Source organism: Phyllobates terribilis, unplaced genomic scaffold (genome assembly GCF_046119375.1).
Source record: "Phyllobates terribilis strain yellow unplaced genomic scaffold, ASM4611937v1 Scaffold_3__8_contigs__length_932513732, whole genome shotgun sequence".
NCBI classification, from domain to species: Eukaryota; Metazoa; Chordata; class Amphibia; order Anura; family Dendrobatidae; genus Phyllobates; species Phyllobates terribilis.
Genome location: NW_027362763.1, coordinates 583,203,410 through 583,218,594, shown reverse-complemented (window position 1 = coordinate 583,218,594; position 15,185 = coordinate 583,203,410). Strand labels below are relative to the sequence as shown.

At 40.5% G+C, this 15,185-nt stretch overlaps 1 protein-coding gene across 1 annotated transcript in view; it reads left to right on the top strand.

Annotated features, from left to right (window-relative positions):
* LYST (lysosomal trafficking regulator) overlaps window positions 1-15,185 on the top strand; it is a 789,135-nt gene that overhangs the window by 296,355 nt on the left and 477,595 nt on the right. Inside the window, exon 18 of the mRNA XM_073671457.1 lies at window positions 12,620-12,763. Coding sequence (XP_073527558.1) covers window positions 12,620-12,763 — 144 coding nt within the window. The remainder of the gene's footprint in view (window positions 1-12,619; window positions 12,764-15,185) is intronic.

Here is a 15,185-nt window from a genome sequence, read left to right as displayed (position 1 = left end):
AAGTTACCATGATATGGTCCCAGTCTACACGATTAAGCTCTTCCCTTAATTTGTTGAAATCAGCTTTCCTAAAGTTCTAGGTTTTCGCATTTCCTTTTTGAAGTGTTTTATTAAATATTACATTGAAATTTATCATATTATGGTCGCTGTTTCCCAAATGCGCCTGGACTGGTAGATCTGAAACAGTATCTGGTCTATTTGACAGAACCAGATCCAGCAGATTACCTCCCCTGGTTAGTTCATCTAACAGCTGAGAGAGGTAATGGTCCTGAACTGTGGATAAGAACTTGCAGCTTTTAGCACAACTGGACGATTCTATTTCCTGTTGGATATCTGAATAGTTAAAATACCCCATAATAAGGACCCTATTATTGTTTGCTGCATTTTTAATTTTTTGCAGCATTTCGTCCTCTACCAGTTCAGCTATATTAGGAGGCTTGTAACAAACTCCAATTAAAAGCTTCCCATTATGGCCATCCCCGTATACATTAACCCAGACTGACTCTACTTTGTCGCAGCTCCCCCCAATGTTGTCATTGAGCACAGGTTTTAAGTTGGATCTTAGAAAAATGCACACCCCTCCACATTTTTTGTCTTTCCTGTCCTTTCTAAATGTAGTGTATCCCTCCATGTTTGTCATCCAGTCATGGCTTTCATCCAGCCAGGTTTCCGTAATACCTACCACATCATACTCCGTGACCGACATGAGTCTCCAGTTCAGCCATTTTGTTTGTGAGACTTCTTGCATTTGCCAGCAAACATTTAATACCATTAGCACATTTATTGCTGCTACTCAGCTCCCTACTTTTTTGCGTATCCCAACCCCCCCTAGATCCTCTATAACGCCTGCTATCTCACTCTCTCTGCCTACTCTATCCCCTTATGAGCACGAACACCCTCCCACTCGCCCCCAGATCCTAGTTTAAAAGCTTCTCCATCCGTCTGATCATTTTTCCCCCAGCATAGTTGCACCCTCCCCATTGAAATGCAGCCCGTCCCTACCGTAGAGCCTGTAGCCGACAGCGAAGTCGGTCTAGTTCTCCATGAACCCAAACCCTTCTTTCTTGCACCAATTTCTGAGGCACTTATGTATCTCCCAAGCTCCTGCTGTCTATCTAGTGACAATCGTGGCATCGGCAGTATTTCTGAAAACACCATCTTAGAGGTCCTGGCCTTCAGCTTCTCTCCTAGTTCCCTGTAATCATTTTTAAGGACCTTCCACCTCCCTCTAACTTAGTCATTGGTACCGATGTGTACCATGACCGCTGGGTTTTCTCCAGCCCCACCCAGCAATCTGTCTTTTCGATCCGCAATATGTCGAACCCGAGCACCCGGCAGACAACACACTTCGGCATTCACAATCTCTGCATCAGCTGACCCTGTCTGTCCGCCTAATTATAGAGTCCTTTACCACCAACATCGGTCTGGCCTTTGCTGCACTCCTATTGCCCTCCTTCCTACAGCAGTCGTCTTCCTGGTGGCTAGGAGCAACGTCCTGTTGCAGTGATCCTAATCGTGGGCTTGCATTCCTAATATCAGCTAAACAGGCATATTCACTAGGTTGTGCCAGACCAGGACTGGGCTCCCTGGCACTTTTCCCCCTAATCCTTCTTCTGTTATCCAGGTACCTACTTCTGGGTCCTTATCTTCCCCATCTCCACCCTCCTCCATATCACTGATCCCAGCCAGCTCAAGCTCAGTGAGCTCTAAACGCTTCTCCAGGTTAGCAATGCTCCTGAGAGTTGCTAGCTGCACAATTAGACCCAGTATCTGTGCTTCCAAACATGTAACTCGCTGACATCGAGCGCAGTCATATTCACCCTCAATCGGCAGTTCAAGGCATGCATACATGTCACAAGATGCACACCTGGTAGCATTGTCCATGGAGCCCATATTAAATGGGGATAAACAATACAGGTAGAAGCAGAAAAACTAATAGAAGACTAGTAAGGAAAACACCAAACTATGCTCTTGTGTTAAACTATGATATTGCGTTTAACTATGTACTTATCTGCCCCTCTGTACTTATGCCTCCTCTGGGACGCTCAATCAGCCTCTGCATGCTCGGTAGCCTCGCTGGTCAGTTTTTCACTTGAAGTCTTTGTAGTCCGCCTAGCACAGGTGATCCTGTTAGGAGATTCTAAAACAAAATTTGCCAATGGACTACACAGCCCTAAGCCCTGTATACAGACTTTATTGTCACTCACCCTGCTCCTGTGACTTTCTCCCTCCTTAAACTAAATACAGAATGTATGTGATCCAAACAGCAAAGCAAAGGATTAGCCCTTACAATGACTATTAGAATGATGGTTCAGCTTCAGCACCAGAATCAACAGTACAGGACTCTGATTCGTTATACTGTGCACTCACAAGCCTGGACACGCATTCTCTCCCTTCAATACGAACTGTCACACAGGTGTGCAGTGGCGTCAGTGTGTCGAGCCCGGCAGCGCCTGTTCCTTAATAATTACTGATGATGTCATGTCTTCAGAAAGAACATGAAAACCCATCTCTTCAAGAAAGCTTACAGCCTGCCATGACCCCGTTACCTCCTCAACACCACTGGATCTGCTGCCTTACCAACACCGGAGCTGCTGCAACCCCCCACCTACTGTTTCCTTCCCCACCATCCTGTAGAATGTAAGCCCTCAAGGGCTGGGTCGTCTTCCTTCTGTACCAGTCCATCATTGTTTGTTACTCTAAGTAATATCTTTATTTTGTATGTAACCCCTTCTCATGTACAACACCATGGAATCAATGGTGCTATATAAATGAATAATAATTATAATGTCAGACGGTCAGCCAATTATAGTAATACCACTGCCAAGATGGGTAAAAGTATTAGTGGTTCTTACAAACCTCCAGAATTTGCATTTTTCACATTTAAATGTCCCCATGGCTCTGTTCTATAGTCAAGTACCTGTAACTTTTTGTGTATAGACTTTGTACCAACTGATCTGTGATTGACCCACCCTTTCTGAATGATTTTGCTTGAGAAGGGAGTATCAGGCTATGTGCCCACGATGCAGAAATGAAGCAGAAAATTTCTGCATCTCCCTGGCAGAAAAAACGCATGCAGATTGTGCATGCAGATTGTGCATGCGTTTTTCCTGCAGAATACATGCGGATCCACATGCAGATTCACATGCGTTTCTGCATGCAGATTGACAAGTGCTTTCCAGGCGATAGCATCACTTGGAAAGTGCTTGACAACTAGGTTACACTGTATAAATCCATGCAAACGGCATGGATTTATACAGTGTGACCGTAAAAATTAAAACAAATAAAGCTATACTCACCCCCGAGGCCCCAGCGTGGCTGCAGCGCTGCTTCCTGTCTGGTTCCTGGATGCCGGCATCTCGCGAGACAGAGCGGTGAAGGGCCTGCGGTCACATGACTGTGACGTCACCGCAGGTCCTCAAACGATGCCGGCATTCAGAGAGAAGCCGCCGGACAGGTGAATATAAACTTTATTTGTTATTTTATTCTTTTTTTACAGGTACAATGGTACCCAGGTCTGGAGGAGAGTCTCCTCTTCTCCAGAACTGGGTACCATCCGCACATAGAGACGCATAGAAGCCGCTTGTAAAAATGTACAGTCGCGGTTTCTATGTGTCTCAATGCAAGTCAATGGCGGGAGTTCCGCTGCGCTTCCGCAAAATTAAATGACATGCTGCGGATTTTTGTACGCAGCATAAACGCTGTGGAAAAATCCGCAGCATGTGCATAGAACATGCGAAATCCCCTTAGGGACCATGGGGTGCGGATTACCTAGCGTTTCACAAGCGTTTACGCTGCAGAAATTCCGCAGCATAAACGCTTGAAAAACTGCCACAATTCAACCCATTTTGGAAACTAAACCGCTCAAAAATTTCCTCTACCGCTGTGGTAGTGCATTTTTAACTTACAAAGTTTTTTCTCCTTTAAAAAGTTGATTTTATCCTCAAATTTTGGATTCCCACAAGGGGTGATAGAAGAAAATTGACCTCACAAATTTTTACGCAATTTCTTCTGAGTACAGTGAAGAAAGGAGCACTATTTGACTTTTGGAGATTAATTTTGACACAAATAGATTGCGATCACCATGTTACTTTTCCAGAGCTGTTGAAGTGGCAAAACAGCAGAACCAACCCCCCTCCTACCATCACCCACTTACTAACACACACATGACACAAAGCTAGGAGGGATAGCTAATACTAGAGAAGAGAGAGAGAGGATTCAAAAAGACCTAAATAAACTGGAGCAGTGGGCAGCAACCAACAGAATGGTTTTTAACAGGGAAAAATGCAAAGTACTACATCTGGGCAATAAAAATGAAAAAAGCATATACAGAATGGGAGGAATAGAGCTAAGCAACAGTACATGTGAAAAAGACTTAGGTATACTAATAGATCATAGACTGAACATGAGTCAACAGTGTGATGCAGCAGCAAAAAAGGCAAATACAATTCTGGGATGTATTAACAGAAGCATACAGTCTAGATCACGTGAAGTCATTATCGGTCTTTACTCCTCTTTGGTCAGACCTCATCTGGAATACTGTGTACAGTTTTGGGCACCACATTTTAAAAAAGACATAGACAAACTGGAGCAAGTTCAGAGAAGAGCGACCAGAATGGTGACTGGTCTGCAAACCATGTCCTATGAGGAACGGTTGCAGGATTTGGGAATGTTTAGCTTGCAAAAAAGAAGACTGAGAGGAGACTTAATAGCTGTCTACAAATATGTCAAGGGCTGTCACATTGTAGAAGGATCATCTTTATTCTCATTTGCACAAGGAAAGACTAGAAGCAATGGGATGAAACTAAATGGGAGGAGACACAGATTAGATATTAGAAAAAACTTTTTGACAGTTAGGGTGATTAATGAGTGGAACAGGCTGCCACGAGAGGTGGTGAGTTCCCCTTCAATGGACGTCTTCAAACAGAGGCTGGACAGACATCTGTCTGAGATGATTTAGTGAATCCTGCTTTGAGCAGGGGGTTGGACCAGATGACCCAGGAGGTCCCTTCCAACTCTACCATTCTATGATTCTATGACCCCATTTTGTAAACTACATTTATTGAGCAGTTAATCGAAGCATGTGGTGGGCATTTTGAACCCACTTGTGCTTCATAAATATTAGAACACTAGGCATTGAAGACGAAAAATTATCCTGAACAATCTGTTTACCAATTTATGGGGTGCATTTCTACAGAAGCACCAGCTGGGCACTAAAATTACATGTCTGCAATTTTCACTGTGCAACATCAGCAGCACACTAATTTCTGGAAAACGCTGGTTACGTAAAAATAGTCACTTCATGTGTAGATGAGTAACCTGAGAGTGATTTTCAAAATGGGGTCACTTTTTAGGGATTTCTGCAGTTTTGTTACCTCAGAGGCTCTGCAACTGGCACACACAAACGACTCAATGAAAATCTGTGCTCTTGGAGCAAAATCACACTCTTTCACTTTTGATCCTTGCTTTGTTCCCAAACAGTAGTATATAGAAAGGAAAAAGAGAGAGCACCAGATATCCAGCAGATCTTCATTAAAATATAGCTTTTATTGGAAACATATAAAAGCAGCCATGTCACAAGGACAACACACGGAGTACTAATACACAGAGCATGGTAGTCCCAACGCGTTTCAGCTAGGTGTTAGCCTTAATCATGGGATAAATTCACTGTGAAGCATAGTAGTATATATAACTGAACATACAAAGGTAGCTCCACCTAGGCACAGGTGGTAAATAACTAATTAGTGAATAGGAGTGAATTTAAAAGTGACATGCTCATATAACAGAATACATGTTAAAAGTAACAATATTATACCATCACAGCAAAAAACAAATCTAAGAAAAGTGTATATATAAATCATGAAACAAACAAATAAAAAGAGAGAGAATTTAACTTTGGGACTACCATGCTCTGTGTATTAGTACTCCATGTGTTGTCCTTGTGACATGACTGCTTTTATATGTTTCCAATAAAAGCTATATTTTAATGAAGATCCGCTGGATACCTGCTGCTCTCCTTTTCCTTGCTCTATATTCCAAGTGATTGCCTGGAACCAAGGCTATTCCGCTGTCGGATCACCTCTAACACAGAGCCTCCAGCTGTCTACTAACGGGTGAGCTGATATTTTTTTCCCTCTCCCTCTTCCCTGCTATTTTGCCAAAACAGTAGTATATGACCACATAAAGTTTATTGCCACACTTGGGAGAAATTACATAATAATTTGAGATATTTTTTATGTTTATTACTAGTGATGGTAAAAATTAAACAATTTAAATTTAGTCTACTTTATTATTGTAACAAATGTATTTTTTTTAATTTCACACATCCCAATGGTTAAGAAATCAAAACACTTCAGGGTAAAAATATTACACTCCTACACGAATTCCCTGAGAGGTGTAGTTTAAAAAATGGGGTCATTTTGGGGGTATTCGGCTGTTTTGGCACCTCAGGGGCACTGAAAGTGGTGCCTACAAACTAGTCCAGCCAAATAGCTTGTTGCATCCATTTTCTCCTGTTACCACTTGTGAAATGAAAAATTTGTGACTAAAGCAATTTTTTAATAGAAAAAAATGCGTTTTTCAGTTTTTATTCACAATGTTATAAACATTAATGAAGCACCTGTGAGTGCAAAATGGCGATTATACCCCTAAATGAATTTATTGAGTATAATTTCCAAATGGGAATTCATTTGGCTGGTTTCTGCTGTTTTAGCACACCTGGAGCTCTACTAATGTGCCATGGCGTTCACTGTCTATTTCAGCCAAATTTGCATTCCAAAAGTCAAATAGAGCACTTTCCCTTCCACCTTCCATGCCATGCCACATGCTCAGACAGTCGAATCCGACCACAATGGATTCCAGTGTGTGGGTAAAACATGGTGGGGTTCATATTCTGCTGCTGCTGCCTCTTGGCTAAATGAAAACTTTGGGACTAAATTAAGATTTAATTAAAATTATTTAATTATTATTTCATTTTCTTTTCATTCCACTCTTTATTAATTCCTGTGAAACACCCGGGTTAACAACCTTCCTGAGTGTGATTTTGAATATTTCGAGGACTGACATTTTTAAAATGTTATCGCTTTTCGGAGATTTTTGACACCTAGTTCCTTCAAAGTCATTTCAAAATTTATTATGTCTATAAAAATTTTTTTTGTATATTTTGCTGAAACAAATAGAAAAATTGCTACGAAGTCTAACATCTTAAAAAAAATAAAATAAAAGGAAGTGTGAAAAATGTTTGTGTAATATGACTATTATAAGGGCATAAAAATAAAAGTTTGAAGGCCTCATTCACAAATCCTTGTTGATCCTAAGTGTTGTATCCATTTTTTTCGCGGATACAGCACTTACCCGTTATAATCTACATGCTATTCACATATCCGTGTTTTTCACGAATCATGTGTTCATGCAAAACACACGGAGTCTTGTCAGTTTTCTTCCGGCAGCACAGATGACAAGGGCAAATAGAAGTCTGAGACTGTGAAAAACGCATACGGCACACGGATGGCATCCATGTGCCATCCCTGTTTACCATTGCAAAGTATAGGAGAAGCTTTGTTATTTATTTATTTCTCATTCATTTCTCCATCCATCCGTGAAAAACGCTGATGACACACTGATGGTAGAAACGGACACACAGATGACACACTGATGGCAAAAACGGACACACTGATGGCACTAGTACCATTTTCTCACGTACATATTTAACCCCTTTATGACCTTGGACAGCGGAAGTTGGCACCCTTATCCTATGCAGTGGCGCCACGGCATAGAATAAGGGTGCCAACCTCCGCTGTCAGGTAGGGAGATAATAGTATCATTGTAGGAATAATTCCCCAAACCTGCCTACTTGATAATTGGATGCTATCTTTTGGCCAAAGTTTTTATCAATTTCTATCTTTTGTTTTCGTATATGGTAATTTTTTAAGAATTTAAATAAAAGTGATGTTTTATTTATCTAACATGTACTGGTGTTTAGAGTCTGTGATCTGAGTAGTTTTTCTACACCCATTTAATAGTCTGTGATTTTTACAGAAAATAGCAAAAAATGAACATTGGGCTGTTAAATGCAGACACTGCTATTTTTTTTTGTCTTTACAAACTCATAATATGTACTCTTTTTTTTTGAGGACTTGGCATTCCTGTGAATCACTAACCTAATATTTTGTTGTATAACCACAGTTTTTTAGAACTGCTTCACATCTATGTTGCATAGAGTCAACCAATTTCTGGCACCTGTTAACTGTTATTCCAGCCCAGGATGCTTTGACTGCATCCCACAATTTCTTGGTATTTGTTGGCTTTGCCTCAGAATTGGCATTTTTGATGTCACCCCACAATTTTCTATCGGATTAAGGTCTGGGGATTGGGCTAACCACTCCATAACCTCAATTTTGTTGGACTGGAACCAAGATTTTGCTTGTTTACTGGTGTGTTTAGGGTCGTTGTCTTGTTGTAACCCATTTCAGGGGCATATCCTCTTCAGCATAAGGCAACATGATCTCTTCAAGTATTTTAATATATGCAACTAGTCCATGATCCCTGGTATGCGGTAAATAGGTCCGTAAGAGAAACATGCCCATATCATGATGCTTGCACCACCATGCTTCACTGTCTTCAGAGTGTACTGTGGCTCGAATACAGAGTTTGTGGGTCGTTTGTCGAACTGTCTAAAGCCCTTGGACCCAAAAAGAACAATTTTACTTTCATCAGTCCACAAAATGTTTCTCCATTAGCTTCACACAGGTGTCTTTTAACTGTCACAGTACTCACAGGTAACTTGAGACTGTCTTTGATCATCCTGGAGCTGATCATTGGCTGAGCCTTTGCCATTCTGGCTATTCTTCGATCCATTTGAATGGTAGTCTTCCGTTTTGTTCCATGTCTCTCTGGTTTTGCTTTCCATTTTAAAGCATTGGAGATCATTTTAGCTGAACAGCCTATTATTGTCTGCACTTCTTTATAAGTTTTACCCTCTCCAATCAACTTTTATATCACAGTACGCTGTTCTTCTGGACAATGTCTCGAAAGACCCATACTTCTCAGGCTTTCAAGGAGAAATGCATGTACAACATGTGCTGGCTTCACCATTAAAAAAAGGCCACCTGATTCACACCTGTTTCTTCACAGAATGATTGACCTCACTAATTGAACTCCACACTGCTTTTATTTTGAACACCCCCTCTTTCAATTAAGTATTCAAATACACAGACTCAAAAACATGCAGATCGTGAATGGTGAGTATGTTGGTTTTCTTAGAATCTACTGCATCAACTGGTAAATTGTTTTTGTTATATAATTTATACCAAAAACAATGATTAATCTGGTTAGTCATATTAGACTGCTATTATTTTGAACACTCTGTAAAATAAAACAATACAAAAATAAATACATATTTTTGGTATAGCTGCATTCAGAAATATCCGATCTTTCAAAATATAAAATAAATTAATCCAAACGGTAAATGGTGTAATGAAAAAAAAATCAAAACACCTGAATTATGTTTTTTTGGTCGTCGCAACATTTCAATAAAAAGCATTAACAAGCGATCAAAACATCGGATCTACCCCAAAATGGTATTAATAAAAACGTTAGCTCAGTGTTCAAAAAATAAGCCCTCATCCAGGCTGAGATTCCGAAAAATGTTGGCGCCAAAGGTCTCGGAATATGGCGAATTTTTTTTTCTTACAAGCTTTGGATTTTTTTTCACCCCTTAAAAAAAACAAAAAAAAAAAACAACCTATACATGTTTGGTATCTGCTAACTCGTACTGAACTGGGAAATCATGATAGCAAGTTTTTTTTAGCGTTTAGTGAACATGGTAGATAAAAAACAAACACACTATTGTGTAATTGCACTTTTTTTTTTAAATTTCAACGCACTTAGAATTTTCATCCCGTCTTCCAGTACACTATATGGTAAAATCAATGTTGTCATTCAAAAGTACAACTTGTTCTGCAAAAAAACAAACCATCATTAGGCTATATTGAAAATAAAAAAGTTATGGCTTTGGGAAGGGAAGCGGAAAAAACGGAAAATCTCAAGGTGGTGAAGGGGTTAAACAAGGATATGTGAATGAGGCCTAAAGTGAATTCAACACTTAGTGTAGTAGCTTGATGATAACTCAGAGAGGGAGATGTGGAGCTAGTTTAGAGCACTCAAAAGATGGGGGGGTCTGCTGCACTGAGGAGAAGCAGGGTCTGATGGTACGTATAGTTTTAGTTTTAGCAGTGCAAAAATAGGACTGCCCTTCCATCTATTTGAAGCTAGATACACAGTGGGGTAGATTGAGAAGAGAAAACACACAAAGGTACAAGATTGAAATGTCATGTTAGGGTCAGTCTGTACGTTAAGGCTGTGTGCCCACGTAGCATTTTTCAAGCGTATATGCTGCGGAATTTCCGCAGCGTAAACGCTTGAAAAACGCATGTATATCCGCACCCCATGGTCCCCAATGGGATTCCGCAAGTTCTATGCACATGCTGCGGTTTTTTCCGCAGCGTTTATGCCGCGTTCAAAAATCCGCAGCATGTCATTTAATTTTGCGTTTCCGCAAGCGGAATTGCCTTTGTCCAATGCATAAAAAACGCAAGGCAATTCCGCATGTGGAAAACGCGTGATAAACGCGCTAAAAATGCGCGATAAACGCGTGTGGAATTCCGCATGCGTTTTTCCGGGAGAGGACTTGCATTTATGCAGCAGAAATTTTCTGCTTCATAAATGCAACGTGGGCACATAGCCTAACAATATGCATGCATTTACTGTGCTTTGTGAAAAATAATGTGATTGTGGGAAAAATCCTTTAGGCTATGTGCCCACGTTGCGGACCTGAAGCATATTTTTTACGCTTCTCCCTGGCGGGAAAATCGCATGCGGATATTACATGCGGTTTTCCCGCCAGGTAGAAGCGTTTGTGAGGCGTCTTTGCATGCATTTCCGCATGCGGGTTATCAAGCACTTCTCCAAGCATCACTTGGAAAAGTGCTTGACAACTTGTTCAGAATGGTAAAAATAAAAAAATAAACTTTATACTCACCTTCTGATGCATTCTCTGCCCCGTCCGGAGGCTTGAGCGGCTCACGCTGCTGTGTGCAGGACCTGCGGTGACGTCATTGAGTCATGTGGTGGGTCACATGACTCAATGACGTGGCAGGTCCTTCAGACAACAGCGCGACGGAGGGAAAACATCGGAAGATAAGTATAAACTTTATTTTATTCTTTTTTTTACAGGTTCTTTGGTACCCAGGTCTGGATGAGAGTCTCCTCTCCTCCAGACTTGGGTACCATCCGCACATTGATTCCGCAGCGCTTCCGCAAAATTAATGAACATGCTGCGGATTTTTGACTGCAGCATATACGCTGCGGAAAAATCCGCAGCATGGGCATTGACATTGCGGAATGCCATTGGGGACCATGGGGTGCGGATCTACATGCGTTTTTCAAGCGTTTACGCTGCGGAAATTCCGCAGCATATACGCTTGAAAAATGCTACGTGGGCACACAGCCTTAGGCTGGGTGCCCACGTAGCGTTTTTCAAGCGTTTATGCTGCGGAATTTCCGCAGCATAAACGCTTGTGAAACGCTAGGTAATCCGCACCCCATGGTCCCCAAGGGGATTCCGCATGTTCTATGCACATGCTGCGGATTTTTCCACAGCGTTTATGCTGCGTACAAAAATCCGCAGCATGTCATTTAATTTTGCGGAAGCGCAGCGGAACTCCCGCCATTGACTTGTATTGAGACGCATAGAAACCGCGACTGTACATTTTTACAAGCGGCTTCTATGCGTCTCTATGTGCGGATGGTACCCAGTTCTGGAGGAGAGAAGACTCTCATCCAGACCTGGGTACCATTGTACCTGTAAAAAAAGAATAAAATAACAAATAAAGTTTATACTCACCTTTCCGAAGGCTTCTCTCTGAATGCCGGCATCGCTTGAGGACCTGCGGTGACGTCACAGTCATGTGACCGCAGGCCCTTCACCGCTCTGTCTCGCGATATGCCGGCAGCCAGGAACCAGCCAGGAAGCAGCGCTGCCGCCACGCCGGGGCCTCGGGGGTGAGTATAGCTTTATTTGTTTTCATTTCACACTGTATAAATCCATGCTGTTTGCATGGATTTATACAGTGTGACGTAGTTGTCAAGCACTTTCCAAGTGATGCTATCGCCTGGAAAGCGCTTGTCAATCTGCATGCGGAAACGCATGTGAATCCGCATGTGGATCCGCATGTATTCTGCAGGAAAAACGCATGCACAATCTGCATGCGTTTTTTCTGCCAGGGAGATGCAGAAATGCTGCAGAAATTTTCTGCTTCATTTCTGCATCGTGGGCACATAGCCTTAAAATTTCTTATTGGTTAGATACAACCCCAAACACTATTTGCATGCATAGCTTTTTGAAAAGCATCATATGTTGGAGGAGTGTCAGGACGCCTAAATACACTTTAGATGCTCCTCCAAAATCGAGTCTTGTCTGCTTTTATCTGTGTTTAGGGGCCTTAGGATTGAACTATTTGATTTGAAAAATGTTTTAGTTTATCAAGTGAAATGTTTTTTCCTACTACTTTTGCAAATTCCATATAGTCTTTTTTTCATGTTTACTCTGTTTATATTGCAGATTATTCTGAAAGGATGCACTGGTGATATGTTACTAAATGAAAATGAAAATTTTTGCCCACATAATGAAACAACTGCTGTAATTCAAGATGTTGGATTACTGGAACAGCTGCTCTTAGATTGGAAAGTTTGGTCAAAGGGAGAGGTATATATTAAAATATGCTAATGTGTTATTTAGCACTTTTGAAGAAATTAGTTTTTTATTTTTCCTAAAACTATTTAAAAAATAAGTCCTATTCTCATACTAGACTACAGAAGGCCAAATTTTTCATTTCTGACCAGTGACACTCTGGAATTCTTCATAGTATCCCACTGATTCTGAGATTGCTTTTCTTTCTCTTTTGTGACCCGTTGTAGTTTATAATGGTGGTAAATTTAAGTCAATATGGTTTTGCATTTATTTGCAAAATTTTTAAAACTTTTTGTCAATATTTTTCTAATATTAAAAATGTGAACTTTATTACCCTTAAACCAGATAGTTATACCACAAACAATAGTTAATAAATATTATTTACCACGTCTACTTTACACCCGCATCATTTTTGAAACATTATTTTTTTTTTGCTAGAAAGTTAGAAGGGTTCAAAGTTTATCAGCAATTTTTCATTTTTCCAACAAAGCCAATTTTTTTCACATTTGAAGTGACTTTAAAGGGCCTATATGAAAAAAAATACCCAAAAGTAACACTATTTTAAAAACTGCACAATTCAAAGTGTTCAAAACCACATTCAAGGCATTTATTAACCCTTTAGGTGCTTCAAAGGAATTAAAGCAATTTGGAAGGAAAAAATAAAAAATTTAATTTTCCCACAAAGCTCCAAATTATTTATTTTCGCAAAAGTAACAGGAGAAAATGTACCATACTGTTTTGTTATGCAATTTCTCCTGCATACGCCAATACCCCATATTTGGTGAAAAAGTACTGTTTGGGAACACAGCAGGGCTCTGAAGAGAAGCAGCACTGTTTGACTTGGCTGGAATAGATAGCTGACGTCATGTCTGTCGTATTTGAAGAGCCCCAGATGTGCAAAAACAGTGGAAACCCACCACAAGTGACCCCATTTTGGAAACTACACCCCTCAAAGAATTTAGCTAGGGGTGTGGTGAACATCTTGAACCCACAGGTGCTACACGGAATTTTAAAACATTGAACCATGAAAATTAAAAATTACGTTTTCCCCAAAAAATGTTGCTTTAGCCTCAAATTTTTCATTTTCACAAGGGTATCAAGAGAAAATAAACCACTGAATTTATTGCGCAATTTCTCTTCGGCAATGCCCCATATGTTGCTGAAAACTGTTTGTCACACAGTACCAAAAGAAAGGAGTACCATTTTGGAAACCAGCCTTTGCTGAAATGGTTTGCTGGCACTATGGCACATTTTTAGAGCCCTTGTACTGCCAGAAGAGCAGTAACCCCCCACAAATTACCCCATTTTGGAAACTACTCCTCTCAAGGAATTCCATGTAAGGTTGTGATGAGAACATTGAACCCACAGCTGTCTCAAAAACTTTTGTAAATCAAATGGTAAAATTGGAGAGACAAAAGGGTGCAATTAGGGTCTTATCTTATAACCAAGTAATATAACATTTTATTGGTACACGCACCTGATAGAGTTGTGACAGTAACAACTCCTATAGAAGCATGTAAAGGCTGCTGCAGGACCACCAATGAGATACGATGCAATAAAATGAGGAATACGGTGTTTGAGTCTGCGCTGCCCACGGTTCCAAGGTACGATCACACGCAATGGTGCAGCATGAATGCAGTTTATTGTGTCAGCGTGTTTCAAGGTTTTCAAACCTTCTCTTCAGGACCAAACCACAATTGTGATTTATCAGCTGTACCTGCCCCACCTATTCTATCACTCACTGAGGAACCACGAGTGAAACTCGCGTTGGTGTGAGGGGTGGCGTGGACATATCTCCAGCCCGAATTTGGGTCAGTAAATATTTAAAAACTCCTTCCTTTTTTGCAAACTTAGGTGTTCTACTTCACCTATGTGTAGGTACCAGATTACTGTTCATACACACTGGTCTCATCTTTGCATTTGTCACTTTATGTGCACTGGCACCTTATACTCCTATACATTTCATACACTTTGGTTTCTGACCCAGCACGTTGAATTTATTATTCTATGCTGCTGATGTCTCATTGCCTCTCCCCTTTCATTTATTTACTTCATTTTATCTTGTCTTTAATGTATTTTTAATGCTTGTTTGTCATGTGGTGTCTTTTTCAATAAATTGATATGGATTAAATCTTCTATGGTAGTCTAATTTTGTTGTTCGAAATAGTTTTTTAGTTTATTCATAGATCTTTGTCTATTTGGGTTGTGCTGTATTGCACCATGATTAAATGCATTTTCGGGTTATATTCTTCCTATCACAGGTCTACTCAATTGTGATTGTGGTTTGGTCCTGATGAAGAGGTTTGAGTTCATTGAAACGCATTGACATAATAGACTGCATTCATGTTTCACCTTTGTGGGTGATCGTACTTTTGAAACTTGGGCAGCGTGGACTCTGAACCACTGTATTCCTCATTTTATTGCGTGAAAGAATTAT